We start from the raw sequence: 24,854 nt of genomic DNA, 5'->3' as shown, positions 1-24,854 counted from the left end.
CTCTCTCTCTCTCTGCCTGCCTCTCCGTCTACTTGTGATCTCTCTCTGTCAAATAAATAAATAAAATCTTTAAAAAAAAAAAAAAGAAATATGGACACTTAAAACTCTACCTTGATAATAAGAATAATTTCACCTTGATCTAGAGAAAAGGGATAAGCTGTGGAATGGAAATTGGGTTTTTACTTTGATTCATTAAATTTAGAAGGCCATAAAATGATTAGGTAATACAAAAAGGTTCCAGGATTCTATTTATATGTACATTGGAAGGAGCCACCAGGTGTTATTGTAAATCCTCTGTTTATTATTTCAGCAGTACTATTTTAATGCTGATATACTCCACATAAAATTTTACATTGTTAAGTTTTCATTGATCTCTTGGGAACTCTTTCCTCTGGAGCTTTGGGGTTGACATTGCACGTGACTTTATGTAGTAACTGACATGTTCCAGGGCGGTGATGTTTTATTGGCATCTACTACAAATCTAAGCATGAGTAATTTTTGAAGATTTTATTTATTTATTTGACATACAGAGATCACAAGTAGGCAGAGAGGCTGTCAGAGAGAGGGGAGAGGGAGAAGCAAGCTCCCTGTTGAGCAGAGAGCCCAATGCGGGGCTTGATCCCAGGACTCTGGAATTATGACCTAGCCAAAGGCAGAGACTTTAACACACTGAGCCACCCAGGCACCTCAGCATGAGTAATGTTTGCATATACACTTAAAAGTCAAATGACAGGTATTTCCTATCACACATTCCCATCCAGTAAGAATGGCAGATTCACTTAGTTAACTTGGATCACTTAACTTCATTCCAAAGATAAGAAGTGCTTTGACTTCAACTGTCTTAAAATACTGCATTTATTTCTGCATTTGTTAAATAATTTTTATAACTTAAAAATTGCTCTTTTTTTTTAAGATTTTATTTATTTATTCGACAGACAGAGATCACAAGTAGGCAGAGAAGCAGGCAGAGAGAGAGAGAGAGAAAGGAGGAAGCAGGCTCCCCACTAAGCAGAGAGCCCGATGTGGGGCTCGATCCCAGGACTCTGGGATCATGACCTGAGCCGAAGGCAGAGGCTTTAACCCACTGAGCCACCCAGGCGCCCCAAAATTGCTCTGTTTTGAAGGCGTATTTGACAAATACTGAAATTAAGATGCAAAGGAAGGAGGCAAAAATAATGTATATTAGGTATTTGGGAAGTGAAGACAGGAGAGTTGCCTATATATATATATTTATAATTTTATATAGACATTTGTATATATATATAAAAGATTTTATTTATTTGAGAGAGAGAGAGCATGAGCGTGGGGAGGAGCAGAGGGAGAGGGATAAGCCAACTCTGTGTTGAGTGCAGAGCCCTACATGGAGTTTGATCCCAAGACCCTGAGATCATGACCTGAGCTGAAATCAAAAGTTGGATGCTTACCTGACTGAGCACCCAGGTGCCTGGAGACTTGCCTTTATTAAATTCACAACTCTTTTGTGCTCTCTCTGTGAATACATTAAAAAAAATAACTTTATGAGTCAGAATAGCTACATTTGGAACACTTTCTGTATCAGTATTTTTAGATAGTTAGAACCTCATCCTAAATCTAGGTGTACTTGATTCTGGAAAGTAAAACTTTTACAACTGCCTTAATGTACAGAAAACTTTCTAGAAATAGACACTTTATGAAATTTTTGGTTCACATGTTCACACACTGATGCTTACGTGTTACGGTATCCATATGGCCACAGTAGGCTTAATAATTCTTAAACCACTATTTGCCATCTTTAGAAACCTATAGGGGAGCAACCAGACCCAACAGATCTCAAGCTATGAGGGATCTCTGGGTGTGAATGAACATTCCCTTTGTTTCATATCTGAACACTGTACATCTGTTTGGGATTGTACAGTGTGTTTGGAATTGATTCCCATTGAACACAAACTAAATAAAAATAAATGGCTGAAAGAGCAATTAAAGTATTTGGATATAGAAAAGGATTCTGATGTATATAAAATTTTAAGAATTCAATACTGTACCTAAGATCATTTAATAAATGTTTATTGAGTGCCTACCATCCATGTTTCAAGATATTTAAGGTTTTTGTTTGTTTGTTTGTTTTTAGAAATCTTTCCACCCAATGTGGGGTTTGAACTCACAACCCCAAGATGAAGAGTCACATGCTCTTCTGATGAGCCAGCTAGGCATCCCTGTTATGAGATATCTAAAAGAAATGTCAAACTCTAGAGCAGTAACTAAATTTTAGACTTTGTTGCTATGTCACTATTACGATTTCTGCTTCCAATAAAAATCAACAATGAATGGGATACATTTTTAGATAGAGCCTTTTAATAGACTTGCTTTCATGATCCTGTAAGTTTCTTCTAGTTCCAGGTCACTGTCTGGCATCATTCTTCCTTGTTCTTTCTCATTCTAATATGACAGGCTAATAGTCAATATTAGCTCTAGAATATACTACAGCCCTCTTGAATTATTTGTGATTTCCACTAAGGAAACAAAATATTTGGCAATATCGCCAAATATGGCTATACCATTGACCATTATTGATCATCGTAACAATAAAATATATATTACAGGCTTTCAATTATATGGAAAAAGATTACATGTATTTTCATAAAGGACTTTGATCCACGGTGTACTAAAATTTGTGACATAAAACTAGGTAATAACAGTTTATATTATTCCTTTAGACCCCTTTCTTAGATTTGTCCTTGTTTAGGAGAGTTGTAATTACCTCTTTATTGATAGTAAATCAATAGCCTTATTTTTGATAGTAGTTAATTAATAGATTATCAGAAGGACTTCTGCTATAAACTCTCTAATTTATAACCTGAAACATGGCTACTCTACAGCTTTATTTTTCTCACAAAGGCAGGGTAAACTCCCTTTAGTTGCATGGGGTTGGGGTGGAGTCAGAATCAAAAAGGACTATCTGCATAGAACCTTGAATAAAGCTATGATAAGTAAATTACAGCAGGTCCTTGGAAAAAAGGAAGCTTGGCTCATGATAGTGTTCCTTTGTTAATTTGATTTAACTTCCAGGAAAATACAATGAAGTCCTCTTGGTAATCTAATAGTAGGTAAGTCAATGATAATCTCATACCCAGTCAGAATACCTTTAACTTCCTTCTTTCACTACTTAGCTCCATGACCATTTAGGCTTATGGGATCTAATTTGAAAACTCCTCATTTTATTTTTAAAAATATTTTATTATTTATTTATTTAAACATTTTAAAAAAAAATATTTTATTTATTTATTAGGGAAAGCATGCACACAGGAGAGTGAGAGAGAGAGAGCAAGAGCAGGGGGAGAAAGAAGCAGACTCTATGCTGAGCAGAGAGCTCAACATGGGGTTTCATCCCAGGACCCTGGGATCATGACCTGAGCCGAAGGCAGATGCTTCACTGACTGAGCCACCCAGGTGCCCTGAAAATTGCTTATTTTAGAATACACTTTCACAGATCTTCAGCAGCTCTAAAAAAATTATGATTTATGGTTAAGTTTTTCATAGACTTTTCTGTATAAAAAGTGTAATGAATACAAAATGGCTCTGGGATAATGTAAATTATTTTTCAAAAGCTACAACTACCTTGTACCAATTTAACCAATTTTGAAATTTTTTTCCAATTAGGTAATATGTTTATATGGTTCAAAAGGACATACAGTCAAATATGGCAACTTGCTTTGTTTTCTCTGTTCACATGGATTGGTTGATTTTTTTTGTTTTTTATTATCACAAAGTTCTTTTTTTTTCCTTAAGATTTTATTTATTTATTGTAAGGAGGGGCGCAGGGAAAGCATGAGTTGGGGAGTGGCAGGCTGAGGGAGAAGCAGGCTGAGGGAGCAGGCTTCCTGCTGAGCAAGGAGCCGGATGTGGGACTTGATTCTAGACCCTGGGATCATGATCATGACCTGGGCTGAAGGCAGAAGCTTAACTGACTGGGCCACCCAGGCATCCCTATTATCATGATGTTCTTGCTGAAGGATTATACTCTTTATCAATTCACTTAATTGAAAGAAGATGCTATAGAAATAGAGATTCCCCTTTTTTTTTTTTTTAAAGATTTTATTTATTTATTTGACAGAGAGAGATCACAAGTAGGCAGAGAGGCAGGCAGAGAGAGAGGGGGAAGCAAGCTCCCTGCTGAGCAGAGAGCCCGATGTGGGGCTCGATCCCAGGACCCTGGGATCATGACCTGAGCCGAAAGCCGAGGCTTTAACCCACTGAGCCACCCAGGCGCCCCTAGAGATTCCCTTTTTAATAAGAAAGGCAACATATCCTAAAGGAGAAACACTGATAGGACAAATTAACAGGCAAAATAGTTAAAGATTTTGTTGTTCTAGTACTTGGGATTTGTAGGTGTTTGTCAACTAATGGAGTTTCATTTTCTCTCATTTCTATTCACTTGACCAGACACATTGCACTATTAATGATCATGATTTATATAGGCTGATAACACTTTTTTTTAAATAGCTGATACTCCAATGACTATTGAAGTTCTCTATTCTTTCCACAGAGCATGTCCTTTGCCACCTGATCACTCAGATGACGAAAAAGAATAGAACTTTCTTAATTCATCCTTGACTAATGTCTCCTGTTTATTATTCTAGGATGTAAATGCATAAATGTATTTGTTCCAATTAGCTTTGTTGAATAGGCATTTAATTTAAAAAATGAGGCTTATATACAGTTACTCCAAAGCAAGTGATTATGCTATTGGAGAATTTGTAAGATTAATTACGATTACTTAGCTTAGTATTCAGTAAACTGCAATATTTGGTTTCTTTTACCTTGTTGTTATTAAGCTTCTTGTTCTTGCTAAAAATTAATCATTGCGTGGTGTTCTAATTACGAACCTGTGTTTGAGATTGTTTAGATCTTTGTACTGCTGCCATTTTTATTGGCATTTGATAATTGGAATGGTGCCATATTTTTGTTTCTTTTATTTGCCTTAAGAAGCAGAGTTAGGTTTTTGCACATTAAAAAAATTCAGTATTAATTAAACTGAACCTATACCCTTTTCAAGAAAGAGGGCCAAAGATGCAATGTTGAAAAAATTTGGACGGCTATGTATCTTCTCCATCAGGGCAATTTGGCCTGAGGGTTTAAACAGTTGATAAAGCTTCTAACAACAACAAAACAGCTAAAATACTAGCATAGAATTAGACAGGAATATTTCATAGACTACACTAAAAGAGAGAAATTTTCCAAGAATATGCATTTGATTCAGTATCATAAAATATTACCCTTTGGGCCTGTAATTTTAAAGTTGGAAATCAATAAAACATGAAAGGCAACATACCGTAAATCCAGATATCTGTCTAGAGTCCTTAGAGCTACCATTATACGTTTTAAGATAACCAGCGGTATAATCGAAGGGGAGGATATAATATTATATCCTTGGATATATAACTTAGTAACTGATATTCTTACTTTCTCATCACATTTTTTGCTCCCTGACCTCCTGTTGTCAAAATTAACCATGTTTTAACAAGTATGTTTTGCTGAACTTTGTTTTTAATAAATGAATACTTATTTTCACAATAGACTGTCTATTTGTGTGCTTCCTGAGATTATGTCCTACTATTTTTATTTTTTTCTTACAAATACAAATCAGTGAAAAAAAATACAAATCAGTGCATTAATCTGATTTTATCAGTTTTTAAACTAAGTTCTGATGATTGTAGATTATATTTTTTGCTTTGTCTTTTAGAGATGGATTTTTTTTTAAGATTCTATTTATTCATTTGACAGAGACAGACAGCAAGGGAGGGAACACAAGCAAGGGGAGTTGGAGAGAGAGAAGCAGGCCCCCTGCAGATGCAGAATGAGCCCCAACACAGGGCTCATTCCCAGGACCCTGGGGGTCCTGATCTGAGCGGAAGGCAGAACTACTGAGCCACCCAGGTGCCCCTTGGGTATTAAACAGAATGTTACTGAATTGAGAGCCGAGTTTTTATCCTAAGTACTTCCTTAATAATTAGGCTTTGTATCAAGGAGTAGCTCAACGAACTCTATTAGAGTGTTTTTTTTTTTTTTTAAAGATTTTATTTATTTGACAGAGAGAGAGAGACAGCAAGAGAGGGAATACAAGCAGGGGGAGTGGGAGAGGGAGAAGCAGGCTCCCAGCTGAGTAGGGAGCCCGATGCAGGGCTCAATCCCAGGATGCTGGGCTCACAACCCGAGCTGAAGGCATCCACTTAACCAACCAAGCCACCCAGGAATCCTTAAAGTAAAGTTTTGGTGGATCTGAAACCTGATTTGCTATTTTTCATTGATGGAAAGAGAAACTTTATGGTGACGTGTCCAGTGAAGTCTAAGTCTGATATGTAATTGTTTCTAAAAATTTTGACTTAAAGAACCTACATTCTTTCCAAATGTACAACATATGATGACTCCCTGTTTCTCCTGAACACTGGATCAAAAGTAAAATTTATAGGGGTGGGATTATGGACATTGGGGAGGGTATGTGCTATGGTGAGTGTTGTGAAGTGTGTAAACCTGGCGATTCACAGACCTATACCCCTGGGGATAAAAATATATTATATGTTTATAAAAAATAAAATTAAAAAAAAGTAAAATTTATATATTAAAAAGATAATTAAACTTGTTTCTAATTTTTTACCCTTCACAAAATTAATCTGGTTTTCCTCTTTGAATGGATTATTCAAATTATTAATACAAATAATAAATATTAAAAATAACAAGATTAACAATATTAAAAATTTTTAAATTTTTAAATAAAATAGAAACAATATTAAAATAAATATTAAATTCCTGACCAATGAATAAAACTTTTCTGGAATTTTTGAACATTGTGGGGATCGTATGTATTTTATGTTCACCTAGTTTCACAAAGGAAGAAATATACTATATTTTTATTTTATTTTTTAAAATATTTATTTATTTGAGGGAGAGCGAGAGAGAGAACAAGCGTGGGAGGGGAAGGAGAAGCAGACTCTGCTTGAGCAGGGATCCGCATGTGGGCCTCAATCTGAGGACTCGAGGATCATAACCTGAGCTGAAGGCAGAAGCTTAACTCACTGAGCCACCCAGGCACCCTGGAAGAGCAATACTATCATGAAAGTTGTACAGTGTGCTTGCTCCAGGAGTTATTTATGACAAATACTTATCATTTTTAAAAGATTATTTATTTATTTATTTGACAGAGATCACAAGAAGGCAGAGAAGCAGGCAGAGAGAGAGAGGAGGAAGCAGGCTCCCTGCTGAGCAGAGAGCCCGGTGCGAGCTTGATCCCCGGACCCTGGGATCATGACCTGAGCCAAAGGCAGAGGCTTTAACCCACTAAGTCACCCAGGCGCCCCAAATACTTACCATTTTTCTTAAAAGCAGAAAATGAAACCTAAATTAACCGCACCTTTCCATATGTATATATACGCTGCTTACAGTTTTCACTGTACTTACAATGTGTCGTGGTAATTCACTTTTGGAAAAATTGAAGGTTCAGCTGGACCTTGATCCAACCAACATTGTTATAATGGTTCTTTTTACCTTTGAGGATGGCATACGGGGGTGGGAAAAATTTTCATTGAATCAAAACCTCACTGAACAAGAAGTCATCTTGCCCAACTCAAGCCAATTACAGCTGTTCATTAGGTGAACTATTTTATTAATTGGCAACTCTAACTGTGAAAAATGTTGGGAATTAAAATTTTGAATTTCTCTAACTGCCCTCCTTCTATTCTTGGTTTTGTCTTTGAAATAACTCATAACAAGTTATTCCTTCCACATTACAACCTTCATGTATTTCAAGATAGCTGTTATATCCTAAGGCTTCTCTTCCTAGGGCTAAACATTCTATAGTTTATTTCACATGTATCCTAAGTGAGTTTCTGTAAGTCCCTTGTGTTAGGAACTGTGGGTTTTGTGTTGTATATTGCTTAGGCATTTAAGTGGCAAATTTGGCTACATGTCTTCCCCAATTGATCCCAAGTATTCACTAACTGATAGACTCAAGTTTTGTTATCGTTTTATTTTTATAGATTTATTTATTTATATGACACAGAGAGAGATCATAAGTAGGCAGAGAGGCAGGCAGAGGGGGGGGGGGAGCAGGCTCCCTGCTGAACAGAGATCCCAATGTGGGGTTCGATCCCAGGACCCTGAGACCATGACCTGAGCCGAAGGTAGAGGCTTAACCCACTGAGCCACGCTGGTGCCCCTAGTTTTGTTATCTTTTATATTTGGAGATGCCAATGGAACTCTAAGTATATCTGAATATTAATTACTTCAGGAATATTTAAATATTATTGAGTAACAGTATTGGGTTTTATTGTTTTAAAAAGTTATTTACTGGGGCGCCTGGGTGGCTCAGTGGGTTAAAGCCTCTGCCTTCAGCTCAGGTCATGGTCTCAGGGTCCTGGGATCGAACCCCACATTGGGCTCTCTGTTCAGCAGGGAGCCTGCTTCCTCCTCTCTCTCTGCCTGCTTCTCTGCCTACTTGTGATCTCTGTCTGTCAAATAAATAAATAAAATCTAAAAATAAATAAATAAATAAAAGTTATTTACTTATTTTTATTTTATTTTTATTTACTTATTTATTTTTTTAAATTTTATTTATTTATTTGACAGGCAGAGATCACAAGTAGGCAGAGAGGCAGGCAGAGAGAGAGGCGGAAGCCGGTTCCCCGCTGAGCAGAGAGCCCGATGATGCCGGACCAGATCCCAGGACCCTGAGATCATGACCCAAGTCGAAGGCAGGGACTTAACCCACTAAGCCATCCAGGCACCCTATTTACTTGTTTTTAAAGTGATCTCTACATTAATGAGGGGCTCTAACTCATGACCCCGATATCAAGAGTCACATGTTCTGACTGAGCCAGCCAGGTGCCCTAGGTTTTTAAAAAATAAACGTTAGATACCCTGATTTTCTTAAATGACTAAAAGAGACGATTTAAAAAAGTGAAAAAAAAACTTTGAAGAGATTGGCAAAAAGACTGGAGGTCCAGTATTCATTTACAGGATGAAGGGTGCTTACTGTACTGACTTTGAAGGCCATTTGAGATCTAGCCAGGTTCTGAGAGCACTGTCTTAATTATGGTTCGTATTAAGAATATGGATTCCTCTAGTACTGCTCACAAAATCCTAAAAATGTAGTTAAACCCACATGGCTAGTTTCAGATGTGGATTTTGCTGTACAACTTTAGAGATCTCCAAGCAATGAGTATACTGAAAATGATAGAGTAATAGGGCACCTGGGTGGCTCAATCAGTTAGGCATCTCTTGGTTTCAGCTCGGTCATGATCTCATGGGTTGTGGGATTCAGCCCCATGTCAGACCCCCTGCTGCTTGAAGATTTTTTTTTTTTCTCTCTCTCTGCTCCTCCCCCCCCACTCACATGTGCTCTCTCTCTCTCTCATAAATAAATCTTTTTTAAAAAATATTTTTATTTATATATTGGAGAGAAAGCAAACACAAGCAGGAAGAGGGCCAGAGGAAGAGGGAGAAACAGACTCACTGGTGAGCAGGGTGCCTGATACCGGGCTTGATCTCAGGACCCTGGAATCATGACCTGAGCATAAGGCAGACGCTTAATCAACCAAGCCACCTAGGTGCCCTTCATAAATAAATAAATCTTTCTTTTAAAAAAAGAAAATGATAGAACTGTATGTCATATGACCATTTAGTAGTTGAGCCAGTCATACAACTGTAAAAAAGCAACTGAGTAACAAAAAAAAAAACAAAAACCCACAAAACTATAGTAAGAGAGGATTTAAATGGATGCTTTTATAACTCCTATTACCTCAGGCAATTGGAAAAATGAATGATGCACAGGAATCTGCATTTCTATATTGGCTACTACCACATTTAATCTTAACAATTAATTGTGGGATGCCTGGGTGTCTCAGTTGGTTAGGGGTCTGCCTTCAGCTCAGGTCATGATTCTGGGGTCCTGGGATTGAGTCCCACATCTGGCTCCGTGCTTAGTGGGGGAGCCTCTCTGGGAGCCTTAGAGGGGAGTTTCTCCCTCTGCCTCTGGCCCTTCCCCCTGCTCATGCTCGCTCTCTCTGACAAATAAAATCTTTTTAAAAATCTTAACAATTAATTTTACCTAATTAAATATTTATTTATATAGAACACATTTACCATATCACTTTTTAAGATTTTTAGCGACATCTAAGTCCACGGTAGTTTAGATAAGTCATTATTCATTGAACTCATAGTTTTATTTTCTAATTTAAAAATTTTTGATTCTGTTGACAATTGAAATAATATCCTCTATTTTGTCATGGTAACAGGTTTATTACTTGTGACCTATTGCCACATGGGTTTCTTTGTTTGTTTGTTTGTTTTTTAAGTAATCCCTACACCCAACTTGGGGCTGGAACTTGCATGCTCTACTGACTGAGCCAGCCAGGCACCCCTTTAAAAGAACTATTAATCAGTGGATGTATTCAAATTCCATTTGAAATTTTTATGTGCATACTCCCACATGTATGCATGTCCATGGCAAGAGTTGAAATGTTTTAGACTAATTAAATTACTACTGACATTTGAATTTTAAGTGATTTCCTACAGGTTTTGCTAAACTGTCTAGGATGAATCAATTTAATGCTGTTCCATGTGTACAGGAAACCAACAGTCCTGCTCTTTCTTTTAAGTTACCAAAGCTCATTTCCTCTGCCCCAGATGAGGTGGACAACAGTCCAATATTGGTGACTAAGAAGCTATCATGACCAGTAAAATCAGAGCCAGCAATTGCATGTACATTCACTGCTATCGAATAGAGAACAGATTCAGCAGCTACTCAAGTTTTACTGCTTTTAAACATATTCAAGATAAGAAAGTCCAGCCAAGATTTTTACTAATTTTTTTTCTGATTTCCCAGTTACATTTTTCTGAATATTTAACTGTCCTAATGTATGGGTCATTTTTCTAAAGAGAGGATTAATTATATTGGGTTTTATCATAGCCAGTAGTTTTCCCAATAACTTCAAAATTCAGATCACCCCGACAGAAGAGTAAATGAGGTCTCACAACATTTTTCTTGTCCACAGCGTCGGTATTAAAGTTTATTCTGAGTGGAGGATTAAATGTTGTCTTTCCCTAGCTTGATTACCGGCTTCTTTTGGCCTTTTTTAAGGATCAAAATCGCTCTACTCGACTTACAGCCAATCCTTGTTTTTCCCTTCCATTTAAGCTAGGCTATTTCTAGATTGTACATAAATGTGTAATCCTCACAAAAGAAAGGTAGGTGAAGACAAAACTTTTCTCACCGTTCGGTTTCAGAGGCTGTTACAGGTGAATGAAGTCCATGAAAAAGCTTTCGTAACATTGAAGATTTTTTAAACCCAGCTGAAACATAACTGAAAATCCACAAGAGGGAGATGCTTGCTAAGTCGCCAGAAGAAAACTCCCACGAGGGACCAGAGAGAGCCTTAGGAGGAGTCAATGGGTTGGCCTGGACTCAGGTTGGGAGGGAGCAGGTGTATATAGTGCCTGGGGGCTGGAGGGGGGACTACAGTGGAAAGGAAAAGCAAGCTGGGCTCCGCGTCTCTGACGGCGAAGAGTGTGTCCCTTCTAAGACCACGGGGGAAAGGTAAGAGGATGTTTCCAAAAAGGTAGCCGCTCCGAGCTACCTCCTGGTAGTTTCGGAAGAAATGGGGTTGGTTGTCTTTGAAGGCACTTCCGCTTAGCAACCCCACGCGGTTGCTAGGGAGGGGCAGTAGTGGGGATGACCCGGAAGTGGTGGTGTCCCTCTCTCTTTGCCTGCTTTAAGTTTGTCCTATCAGGAGCGCCAGGGTGCTCTGCGCCGGGCCGAGGGTGGGGCCAGCGCTAGTGGTTCCGGCTCGGCTCTTACAGCCCCTCGGCTCCTCGCTTTCCCCCTCCCCTCCCGCACCTCTCCTCCCTCCCGCTCCTGGGAAAGAGAGAAGCCACCACTGCGGGTGGCTGGAGAAGCACTCGGCGCCTCCCGGAGGGTACCGCGCCCGCCCAATCTGAGCCTCGGAGCACTGCCGGACCAGGTACTCACTCCGGCTTCGATGGGGTCCGGGAGGCTGGAACCTGAGAGTGTGTGTGTCTGTAGGGACTGGTCGGGGGGCCGTTCTCCGGGTTGGGGAGGGGGCCGCGGAGATCCTGGGTGGGGCGCAGGCCGGCGTGTGTTTCTGTGGCGGGTTGCGGGGGTGGAATGGAGGGTTTGGGCGAGACCGCTTGGGGGAGTTTCGGGTGGCCAGCTCCAGGTTGCGGGGGAGGCGCCCCTTGGGATGCAGAAGACTTCGGCTGAAGTGGACCGGGAGTTTGCCACCTGGAGGATTCGCTCTGAAAGGGGGAGCATCCTCCCGGGCCAGAAGGGGAGAATGGACCTTGTTCGAGTGGTTGGGGCAGTCCCTTGCTTCCCCTGCCTACCCTTCTGAGACAGAGCAACGGCTTCCAGGGTTGTGGGGGTTGTGAGTCGGCTGGGCACCACGGGGAGCCGCCCTTGGCGGAGCTAGGGCAGAAGAGTGGGTAAGGAGACCTCCCTCCACCCAACTTCCGTGTGCTTCCCCCACTTCTTCCTTTACTGCACTCTCGCCCCAGAGTCCTACCGGAGCTGTACCCATCAAGTGGGCAAGCATCACAGAGTAAAAAAGAGGGTGAGGTTCTTTGCCCTTAAATGATACTTCAGATATTTGGAAAGTGCCAGAATGGCATATTCAGCCAGGTCTCCCAGTTCGATGTTAAATCTCGTATAAATTGTCTTAGAAAAGTGCAACACGGAAAAGCACCAAACTACAGGGTAGTCGGGCATAGCTTTGTTTGGTAGATATGCATGTTTATAAAAAATAGGCTGGGGGGACCATATAGATGTAGAGGTCTAGGCGAGACATGTTGAGGCAAGCCTCCTTTTCCAATCTCTTTCTTACCTGTCAGTATGCCTGTCCTAGTTTAAATGAAGCAGAAAGATCCTCTTCATTTATATTTTAATTGGCGACTGAATTGTAGGTACTGTGTGGTGATAGATGGCTCAGAATAGATACATGAACGTTCATAGAGACAAGATCCTCAGCTTTTGAGCCTGTCTCTTAATCTTTTAAGGAGATAATTGTGGTCAAGTGGAAGTATTGGCTTTGAGATAGGTAAATCTGGGATTGAACCCAGACTGTGCCACTGGCTAGTTGTTGACCTTGGGCAAGTCATGGGACCTACTGGAGATTTAGTTTCTTCCTAAGTAAAATGAGTTAAAATTTTTACCAATATTGTAAGTGTGTGTGTGTGTGTGTGTGTGTGTATTGTATTTAAATAACAGTCCACTCTAGGGGCACCTGGGTGGCTTAGTGGCTCTTGATCTCAGCTCAGGTCTTGATCTCAGGATGGAGATCAAGCCCGGAGTGGGACTCCACTCACGTGGAGTCTTCTTAAAAGAAAAAATTAAATAACAGTGCACTTTAAATGGAAGTGCCTTCATTTTTTAAAAAATAGTCAGTCTGCAGTCCCTTTCCACAGTGTTTTGTTTTGTTTTTTAAAGATTTTATCTATTTGTCAGAGGGAGAGAGAGCGTGCATAAGTAAGGGGAACAGCAGGCAGAGGGAGAAGCAGACTCCCGCTGAGCAAGGAGCCCCATGTGGGACTCCTCCCAGAACCCTGGGATCATGACTGGAGCTGAAGGCAGCTGCTTAACGACCAAGCCACCAGGTGTCCCTAAATGTATGCACTTTTTTTTTTTTTTTTTTTTTAAAGATTTTATTTTTTCATTTGAGAGACCGAGAGACACAGAGAGCACACAAGTAGGGTTGAGGCAGTGGGAGAGGGAGAAGCAGGCTCTTTACTGAACAGGATGCCTGATGCGGCCCGATCCCAGAACCTGGAGATCATGACTTAAGCCAAAGGCAGACGTCCAACCATCTGAGCCACCCAGGCACCGCTGTAAACACCTTCTAATTGAAAGATCAATTATTATTAATCTCCACAGTCAACATAGCACAGGATGGGCAGGGAACTGGATAATATTGCAAAAACATATGTATACAATAGGACTTTCAGTGGCTTCTAGAAATTTACCGTAAGTGGCATGAAATTCAGTTATTAGTAGGTGCTTTAAACTCTACAAAAGAGAGAACAATATGTGCATTTATTGAAGTGACCATTGTTTCAAAGGTTTTTCTCGGATTTGTAGTTTGTATAGTGTAGATTGATTAAAAGAATTTAAATAGTAATGTATATATATTTTCTTTTAAGTTTTTAATTCCAGTTAACATACAGTGTTATATTAGTTTCAGGTGTGCAATATAGTAATTCATGACTTCCACACATATAACTTATATAAAGTTTAATTAACTTCATATGTCTCTTAAGAGAATTAAAATTGGGGCATAAAATAGAAAGTAGTTGTAATAGATTAACATCAACATCAGTAGCATGACTCATCTTAATTCGACTTAAACTATTAGCAATACTTACAGAATTTTTTTTTTTTAAAGATTTTATTTATTTATTTGAGAGAGTACAAGCTGGAGAGAGACGCAGAGGGAGAGGGATAAGCAGACTCCCTCCTAAGCAGGGAACCGGATGTGAGGCCCCTGGGATCATGACCTGAACCAAAAGCAGATGCTTAACCAACTGAGTCACCTAGGTGTCGCTACTTGCAGAATTCTTTTGTATAAAATTCTGTAAAACAAATGAAAATGGAATGAATTTCTGCTTTTAAATCATTCATGATGGGAATATAGAACTAAATCTAAGAATAATAAGTTTTTATATTCGTTTTATAAATTATTTTTAAAAAATATTTTATTTTTATTTATTTATTTATTTATTTGACAGAGAGAGAGAGAGAGAGATCACAAGTAGGCAGTGAGGAGGCAGAGAGGGGAGAAGCAGGCTCACCACCAAGCAGAGAGCCCAATGCGGGGCTTGATCCCAGGACCCCAGACCATAACCTAAGCCTAAGGCAGAGGCTTAACCCACTGAGTCACCCAGGTGCCCCTCATTTTATAAATTTAAAATGATACAGTTATATGTAACCTATTATGTCAGATTATCAACTAATAGTGTTGCTTTTTTATGTAACTTGTAGCCAGTAATTTTTAATTTTTAAATATACTTCATACTCAAAATATAAGTCATGGGCGCCTGGGTGGCTCAGTGGGTTAAGCCTCTGCCTTCGGCTCAGGTCGTGATCTCAGGGTCCTGGGATCAAGCCCCGCATCGGGCTCTCTGCTCAGCAGGGACTCTGTCTCTCCCTCCCTCTCTGCCTACTTGTGATCTCTCTCTCTGCCAAATAAATAAATAAAATCTTTAAAAAAAAATAAGTCAAATAACTTTAATAAGATTTTTTTCTGTCGAAAGTGGGTATAAAGTTTGTAATTCAGTATCGCTTTTTAGGGAGGTTTATAGGTTTTGCATATTTTGAAAGCAATTTCAAATATATTTCTTTCCCATATCTCTGTCTTTTACTCAGAGTTGAACTTTCTTTTTTTAAATAAAACTATCCAACTATATTGCATGCTCTTTGAGGTAGAGATACTATGTTAAATTTTATTCACCACGGCAGCTGCTTAAAACAGGCACCAAGTAAATATTGGTCAAATTGATAAATGGGTATATTTTGAATTTTTTTTAAAGATTTATTTATTTATTTGACAGAGATCACAAGTAGGCAGAGAGGCAGGCTGAGCAGAGAGCCCGATGTGAGGCTTGATCCCAGGACCCTGGAATCGTGACCTGAGCCGAAGGCAGAGGCTTTAACCCATTGAGCCACCCAGGTGTCCCTATATTTTGAATTATTAAAGAATATTATTATTATTATTTTTTAAAGATTTTATTTATTTGTTTGACAGACAGATGCCACAAGTAGGCAGAGAGGCAGGCAGAGAGAGAGGAGGAAGCAGGCGCCCCACCAAGCAGAGAGCCCGATGCGGGGCTCGATCCCAGGACCCCGAGATCATGACCCGAGCTGAAGGCAACTGAGCCACCCAGGCGCCCCAAAGAATATTTTTAAAGAGTTGAAATTATATTTTTGCTACACTTAAACAGATTTTTTGGTAAGATTATTCAGGTTTCTAAATGGCTTTTCTAAGAGTATAAAGTCTTTTTTTTTTTTTTTTGTATAAACCCTCCAGTGTATACGTAAGCTTTTAGCTGTGTTTCTCTGGATCATCATTTTTAATCGTCTTTTGGACCTTAAAATTGAGGCTGTATTATCTTGCTTTGGTAAAGCTATCAGAAGCTCCCATTTCCCCCCTATATTCTGATAGAACTTTATTACTAAATTAAATTTACTTTGGGATATGAGGTAGGATACTAGCTGTTAGAGGAAGAATGTCTACCTAAATAGTAGGCAACATTAGAGACCATTGGGGCACTTTTCTCAGTGACCTTTTCCACTCAAAGTATGTGGCCCTTCTGGGGATCTTTGCAGTTGTTAGTTTTGGAATTTGTTTGTCAGGAAATCTAAAAATACTAAATGTTTCTTTACTATTGCATCTCTTGAATGATATCAAAAAATTTTAGGAAAAATTGGGAAGATTTATATACCATATGCTGGAAACATATAAGGAACAAAGTACAGTTAATTTTACTGTGTTGCCAAATTGGTAGTGAAAGAGTTACTGTGGAAATGTTTAAAAAATGCCAAGTAGTGCTTTATTCAAACCAAATGAATAGTCTTCCAGAGCTTGTTGCTTTTTTACAAGTATATTGCTTTCTGAAGATATGATTTGGTCTCTATTAAGGATAAATGATCACTGTAACTGTATGAAGAAAAAAAAGGCTGATATCACAGACAGATTTTAATATCGTCAGTCTTAGTAGAAATTGCTTTTCAGTGGCTTTAGATAAGGAAGTAGATTTTCATGAAAGAACTTCAGAATTTGTGGCATGATAGTTTTTCTCTTTTTAACATCTAAGTTATCTGTACTCATTTCTGCCTAATTAGAAACTTTGAGAAGCTGGGAGGGTAAAAAAATGAAATTACTTCAGAATTACCATTTTAAGTTTTTGTGGATTACTTATTTGGAGAGCTAAATTGGATCTTGACATTATTGGGATTGTGTTCAAGATGGACTCAGGAAAAAAATCAGATGCCATCTGTTTCAGATTCCTTATTCCCTCACCCCTTCATGTTTTATGGCTTTGAATTCATCAGATTATTTTTAAAAAATAAAGATCCTCAGTAGATTTAGATTATGTAATTTCGGCTGTATCAGTGAACATATAACTAAAATAACTTGAATTTTTATATTTTATATTGTTACACAGACAACGGCTAAAAGTAAGTCATTTTAAACTATATGAACATTAGGGAGTCATCTTTGTCATCATTCACTTAAACCATTTTTGTCAACACTGGTTGCTGGAAGTTGCTTTAAAAATGGATTATGGAGGGGCGCCTGGCTGGCTCAGTGGGTTAAGCCGCTGTCTTTGGCTCAGGTCATGGTCTCAGGGTCCTGGGATGGAGCCCCGCATCGGGCTCTCTGTTCAGCAGGGAGCCTGCTTCCCTTCCTCTTTCTCTGCCTGCCTCTCTGCCTACTTGTGATCTCTCTCTGTAAAGTAAATAAATAAAATCTTTAAAAAAAAGAAAAAAAAAGGATTATGGAGATACAGAATAAATCTTTTATTCTCTCGTGTTACATCTAGAAGAGAAGCTTTTGCTGAGGATTTTTTGTATTTAGTGGTAAGTCCACTTAAATTTAATCTTTCAGTAGGGAGTTTTGCCTTACCATATGCCATTTGCTATTGTTTTTATCTAAATGGCACCATATAGTTCATAGGCCACATACTTGGATTTTTCAGTTCGGATCTTAGTAAATCCTGAGAATAGGCTTTTGGGTTTACTGAGCTGGAAAAGACCATTATTTGTTCAGGTTACAGTAGTTGGCACCTGGCATAGACTAGAAACACTCAGGCATCTTTGAGAAACTATAAAATACTACTAGTGTGGTCTCTTAGAAATGGACTGAAGAGAGAGCAATCTGGATAGAAGAGCGCCATGCTTTGTCTGCAGCAGAAATGTTCTGATATTATAGGAAGACTAATGGCCTGTCCTGATACTCCTGTAGTCTCTTCCTCACCAGAAGCTCCAAGTGGGCAGTGTAGTTGTGGCAAAGGGCTGGCGTGTCAGGGATGGGAATTGTTCTTTAATAATTGCTCACCCATCACAATGGAGGCATAGACATACTGGGGAAAGGAATATTCTCTTGGATTTTGCCTTGGCCAGAGAAGCTGAGTGAACAGGTAGCCTTTGCCTTTGCCACCAAAGACAACTTGGTGCAACACCTCTGGGTGCTGGGTAAGCCTGTCAGAATGCTATAGTTTCTTCATTAAAATGACATATAAAATTTCCAAGGAATAATATAGCATTGGATGCACACTGATTTCTGTAGTTTACGTTTTCTAATGTAGAAAAAGGGGTGTTGAGGACTTATGGGCCTCTGAATGAAAGTACTGTACATTTACGTTTTTCTTGTTTATATATATATACACACACACACACACGTACATACACATATACATATATGTATGTATATACACACATACACATATATACATATACTGATACATATTGTCTGCTGGCATTAATGAGTGGTGTGAAAATGTTTTTTAAGTTTTTTGGTGTGTGTGTAGTGTCCATGGTAATCACCAGATTTCATTTTAGTTCTTCAGGCTGAATTGCTAACCATAGCTGTGGTCAAGCAGCTTCTTAGCTGGATTTTTTTCCTCCATTTCTTAGATGTTACTCTCCCATGTAGGTGGTAGTGAGCAGGGGTATGACTAATGCCAGGAAAAAGGCAAGGGGTTTAAAGTTAATTATTTAAAAAATTTAAATAGATTTAAATTTGATTTAATTTAATTTCTTTCACTGTTCTCAAATTTCTGTAGCCTAAAGTAATAATATCTCCTATCCACAGATACCTGTTTTTTTTTTAAAGATTTTAAAATTTATTTTATTTGACAGATAGAGATCATAAGTAGGCAGAGAGGCAGGCAGAGATAGAGAGGAGGAAGCAGGCTCCCTGCCGAGCAGAGAGCCCGATGTGGGGCTCGATCCCAGGATCCTGAGATCATGACCTGAGCCTAAGGCAGAGGCTTTAACCCACTGATCCACCCAGGCACCCCCCGGTTTTGTTTTGTTTTTTTTTAATTAAGACTTTATTTTTTTTTAACAGTTTTAAATTTACAGAATAATTGAGCAGGTAGAATTCCATATTTCCATATCCACAAAACTACATCCCATCCATTTCCCCAATTATTAACATCTTGTGTTAGTGTGATACATTAGTTACAATTAATGTATAATATTGATACATTATTATTAACTGTAACACACTATTTCTTATTAAGGTTTACTCTTTGTGTTGTATGTATTTAAGGTTTATCCATGTCTTTTTGTGGCTTGATAGCTCCTATAGGTAAATGCCTAGGAGCTTGATTGGTGGATTGTATGGTAAACATATATTTAATTTTATAGGAAACTGCCAAACTGTCTTCCAAAGTGGTTTTATCATTTTGCATTCCCATCAGCAATGAATGAGTATTCCTATTGCTCTACATCCTTGCCAGAATTGGTATGATCAGTTTTTTGTACTTTAGCCATTCCAATATGTGTTTTATTTTTATTTTATTTTTTTAAGATTTATTTATTTATTTATTTGACAGAGAAATCACAAGTAGGCAAAAGTAGGCAGAGAGGCAGGCAGAGAGAGAGGGAGAAGCAGGCTCCCTGCTGAGCAGAGAGCCTGATGTGGGGCTCCATCCCAGGGTCCTGGGATCATGACCTGAGCTGAAGGCAGAGGCTTAACCCACTGAGCCACCCAGGTGCCCTGTCTGATACGTGTTTTAATTTGCAGTTTCCTAATGACATAAAATGTTGAGCACCATGCTTATTGGCCATCTTCATATCTTGTTTGGTGAGGTGTCTGTTCACTCTTCTGTCCGTTAAATTGGGTTGTTTTTTTCTTATTGTTGAGTTTTAACTGTTGTTTAATTTGGATACACATTTTTATCAGATACGGTTTTTTTTCTTTGTAGACACAATACATCAAACATTTATTTAGCACCAATTATACAAGGAAGAATTCTCTTTAGGAAAATTGAAAACAATGTAGTGAGTGATAAGATGTTTCTCCTACCTCCAACACAAGTGCATACACGTGTACAGGATATAATTAATTTTTATAGTTCTCTAAACAGAAAGATGGAACTGTTTCCATAAATAAGATTTAATTTTAAAAGCAATCATAAGCCTTAAGGGTTATATTAGGGAAAATCCATGCTCCTTAAACTGTTGAAATAAGACTATTGCTAGTTCCCATCTAAAGGGATCCATACTCCATATTAAGTTCCACACAATTGGTTGGTCTATCACAGAGTCCCCAATTTAATTTTTTCTTCTAAAGCAACAAGATGGGGGCATCTGGGTGGCTCATTCAGTTGGTTAAGAATCAGATACGGTTTTTTGCAAATATTTTTATAGATGTCGTTTTTTGCAAATGTTTTTTTTTTTCCAATCTGTGGTTTGTCTCTTTATTCTCTTGTCTTTCGTAGTATAAAAGTTTTAAATTCTAATGAAGTCCACCTTATCAAGTTTTTCTTTCATTGAGTATGCTTTTGGTATTGCATCTAAAAACTCATTGCCAAACTCAAGGTTATATACATTTGTTCTATGTGATCTTCAAGAGTTTTTATAGTTTTACATTTTACACTAAGTTCTCAGGTCAGTTTTTTAAAAAAGATCCATTTTGAGGGCACCTGGGTGGCTCAGTTGGTTAGGTGGCTGCCTTCGGCTTAGGTCGTGATCCTAGGGTCCTGGAATTGAGTCCCACGTCAGGCTCCCTGCTTCTCCCTCTGTCTCTGTTGCTCCCCTTGCTTGTGCTCTCCTGTTCTCTTTCTCCGTCAAATAAATAAATCTTAAAAAAAAAAAACAAACAACAAAAATCCATTTTGAGCTAATTTTTATGAAAGGTATAAGGACCGTGTGTCTGTTGATATTTTTGCGCAAGAATGTTCAGTTGTTTTATAAAAGTGTTTCTACTCAAAAAATGTTAATGTGGTATTTTTAAGAAAGACTTTTTCTAAAGATTTTATTTTTAAGTAATCTCTGTACCCAGTGTGGGTCTCCAGCTTACAACCCCGAGATCAAGAGTTGCATGCTCTATTGACAGAGCCAGCCAGGTGCCCCCTCAAAAGATTTTATTTTATTTTTTAAGGATTTACTTATTTATTCAAGAAAGAGAGCATGTACATGTGTGAGCAAGGCTAGGGGCAGAAGGAGGGAGAGAGGGAGAGAATCCTCAAGCATACTCCCCGCTGAACACAGAGGCCTACTTGGGGCTCCATCCCATGACCCTGAGATCGTGACCTGAGCGGAAACCAAGAGTCTGATGCTTAACCGACTGAGCCACCTAGGTGCCCCCAAAGACTATTGTTTAAGGGCAGTTTTAGGTTCACAACAAAATTGAAAGGAAGAAAACAGATTTCCCATAAACTTTCTGCACTATATGTGTATGGCCTCCCCCATCCTCTCCACCAGAGTGGTACATTTGTTACAGTTGATGAACAAATTGACACATTTAATGAACTCTATTGACACATCATAATCACCGGAAGTCCATAGTAGCTTAGGGTTCATTCTTTGTTTTATACAATCTATGGGTTTGTAAAAGTGTATACTATCCATCATTTAATATACAGAGTGTTTTCATTTCCCTAGAAATCCTCTGTGCTCTGCCAGTTCAAGCTTCCCTTTCGCCCCCAGCCCCTGGGTCCTTTTTTTTTTTTTTTTTTAAGAAATAAAAATGAATAAAATAATGTGGGAGTGGTTTTGAAAAGAGATTTTCCTTACATTCTCAGATGTAATTAGAAGCATTGTTCAGAGTCTGAATTTCCCTTTCAAAAAGATTATGTTAGATCATTAGGTGTTAATCGACAGGTGCTTAATTCTTTGAGATATGTAATTGGGCATTAAGAAGTGTGAGCTAAATGTGGTCCTGGCCATATGACAGTTGCATGTGATAACGGGTCTTGAGGGAGATCTAAATTCAGAATTTTTGAACTATTACTAAAGTTAAAGTCCTTTGCCACTTGCCTTTTATTGTTGTGCAGGGAATTATGTAGATTTCTTGATGCCCTTTCGGTTTTTGCTTCTTTCTGTTATACTTGTTGAAGACTCTCCAGATGCTTGAGCAGGCAAAGATCTTAGTTGCCTGATTATTTCTAGTTTGCACTCAGAGGGAATAGCTGTTCTAAACGTAATAAAATGCTTTCCTGAGACACTCTTTCTTATATAGCCTAAGTAGTAATTGTTAGCTAGAATCCACTTTTATTTGGTTTTATTAACTATCCTTTCCTGCACTTCTAGGGCACCTTCTATTTTTCTAGAACATCTTAACCTTAATTGGTATTTTGACCTCCAAATATTCTGGCCATCTAAGGTATGATGTAAAAACTGTTTAGTAGGGGCTAAACATGGGTTAAAGCCTCTGCCTTCAGCTCAGGTCATGATCCCAGGGTCCTGGGATCAAGCCCCGCATCAGGCTCTCTGCTCAGCAGGGAGCCTGCTTCCTCCTCTCTCTTTCTCTCTGCCTGTCTCTCTGCTTACTTGTGATCTCTGTCAAATAAATAAATAAAATCTTAAAAAAAAAAAAAACTGTTTAGTAACTCCATGTTTGGTGGGTTTTATTTGCTTTTTCACCTAGTTAATTAACAATAGACACAAGGAATGGTCTGTTTGTGTGAAAGCATTTAGGTTTTCCAGAGATTGATGCTTTCCAAATCTATCAGTGTGTAAGCTTACTTTCTCTTTAATGGGATTCATCTGGTTAATGCTTGTGTTTCTTGAGTTCCATAGATATGGAATCATAAAGCTAAAAGAAAACATAGAGATGGTCTAGGTAGACCCTTTGGTTTTACAACTGAGATTACTGAAGTGTAGAGAGGCTAAGTGATGCACTCAAGATGGAATAGCAAATGAGTGAGACTGGAACCCAGATCTCCTGACTCCCAGTCCAGTCCTGCTTCTCTTATAAGAACTCATTCATTTTAGCTTATGGAGAAATTATGATTTTATAAGAGGTACATTTTCCAGAAAATTTAAGTGGACTATTAAACTACAGTTACATGGGATGCCTGGGTGGCTCAGTGGGTTAAGCCTCTGCCTTCAGCTCAGGTCATGATCTCAGGGTCCTGGGATCGAGCCCCACATCGGGCTCTCTGCTGAGCAGAGAGCCTGCTCCCCCCCACCGCACCTACTTGTGATCTCTCTCTGTCAAAATAAAATAAATAAAAATTTAAAAAAAAAAACTACAGTTACAGCAATAAACCTAATTTCTGAAGTGTCGAGTGAGTTATTGTGTATTTCTTATAAAGTGCCAGGTGTCACTTGGTCTTTAGTTACAAGCAAATTTGTCATTTTTCACATTCTAGATAGAAATTGGCTAATTAAAAATAATGAAGATATTATAGCCTATATTTTATAAGCACACATTCCACTGCATTAAAATGAATCTTAACGTATTTTTTTTTTGCACAGTGGAAATAATCTGTTAATATTTAATGTCAGAAAGCAACAGTAGAATTCTGCTTTATATGATGGTGTATTTATAAAACTGGAGTGGAGTGTTACGTAAAACTAAAAGTACGGATTAATTTAATATGCATCTGGTGAATTCAGGGCTTGAAGGATGCACACCTGTTGAGAAAACAAATCATAGAACTATTCAGAGCTTCAGCATCTTTAAATATGTGTGCTTTGATTCTCTTTAACTGTTTTGAAACAGTCTTTAATGGATTTCGACAAGGCTATTTGCTCTAAGGAAGCAACTGTGAAGTGATTTATGATGCTATTAATCATTTTATTATTTCCCACAGCATTTTGATAATTAGTATTTTTCTTTTAAATTTAGTTATTGGTCATGGAAGGAGTTAAATGATCACCATAACAAAATAAGCTTGTTGTAGAACTGTATTTAAAAAAAAAAAAAGAGGAACCATAGTTTGGATAAATTAGAAATACTTTAATATTCTGACTTCTAACTTGAATCCATTATCAAATGAAAAAATAACCACAGAGTTCCTACAGTGTATTCATCATGCTGGGGCTGTAGAAATACAGAAATTGAAGATAAGATTATTTATCAAGTTGGAGAAACAAGACTTAAAATGGTAGGGTGAGAGTAGTACAATCCAATAAGTAAATGAGTGCAAACTTGTTAATATAATCTGGGAATACTGTAGGGATTTTAAGGGGAGAACATTCAGTTCATAGTCCTGATGGGAAGGAGATTGAAGGTAAAGTAGTGGATCTCAGCTCTGCAGCTCTTTAGAATCCCTTGGGGGAAACTTTTCCCAGGATCATTTGAATCAGAATCTTGGGAAGGTGCCTCCATAGTTTGTGAAAAAGCTTTTCCATTGTAGTGTGCAGGGAGTGCTGGGAACCACAAGCTCAAGAGAGGTAGGATTTGAGTAAGCAAGGAACTGTTTGCAGGCAGCTAAACTAAGCAGTGAGGGAGACCTGGGCACAGCCCATGAAAAGATTGATCCAATCAAAGCTGTGTGTGCCACTTAGAGAGTAGGCAAAAATAAGCTTAAGGAGGCAGAATGGGGCCATACAAGAGTAGTACTTCTCAGAGTGTGGTTCCTCAAGCAGTGTTAGCATCACCTGGACATTTATTATAAATACAGATTTTGAGGCCTGCTGTAGATCTACTGAATTGGAAACTAAGGGTGGGTTCCACCAATCTGTTTGAACAAACACTTCAGATGATTCTGATGTACACTAAAGTTTGAGAAACAGTTCTTAAGAGAGGATAATGAATGTCAGGTGGAGGAAGTTAGATTTGATGTTGGCATTAAGTAGAGATCCATAAAGGTTTTTTAAGCTGGGGAGTTAATAGCATGCATTTGTATGTCTGGTA

At 38.4% G+C, this 24,854-nt stretch overlaps 2 protein-coding genes across 3 annotated transcripts in view; both read left to right on the top strand.

Moving 5' to 3' along the window:
- LOC111153263 (PCNA clamp associated factor) overlaps nt 1-5,552 on the top strand; it is a 12,697-nt gene extending 7,145 nt beyond the window's left edge. Inside the window, exons 4-5 of one of the 2 annotated variants that reach the window (XM_022512175.1) lie at nt 3,046-3,083; nt 4,523-4,871. In XM_022512175.1, coding sequence (XP_022367883.1) covers nt 3,046-3,058 — 13 coding nt within the window. In that variant the 3' untranslated portion in view covers nt 3,059-3,083; nt 4,523-4,871. Of the gene's footprint in view, nt 1-3,045; nt 3,084-4,522 lie in introns of both variants that reach the window. The other variant, XM_022512174.1, reaches the window with a different exon arrangement.
- A 6,288-nt stretch (nt 5,553-11,840) lies between these two features.
- Nucleotides 11,841-24,854, top strand: part of LOC111153189 (casein kinase 1 gamma 1) — a 194,812-nt gene continuing 181,798 nt past the window's right edge. The window contains exon 1 of the mRNA XM_022512050.1: nt 11,841-11,990. The gene's annotated coding sequence lies outside the window, so the exon portion shown is untranslated. The remainder of the gene's footprint in view (nt 11,991-24,854) is intronic.

This window comes from Enhydra lutris, unplaced genomic scaffold (assembly GCF_002288905.1).
Source record: "Enhydra lutris kenyoni isolate GAN:26980312 unplaced genomic scaffold, ASM228890v2 scaffoldscaffold31, whole genome shotgun sequence".
Classification (NCBI taxonomy): Eukaryota; Metazoa; Chordata; class Mammalia; order Carnivora; family Mustelidae; genus Enhydra; species Enhydra lutris.
This window is presented reverse-complemented; position numbering and strand designations above follow the sequence as displayed.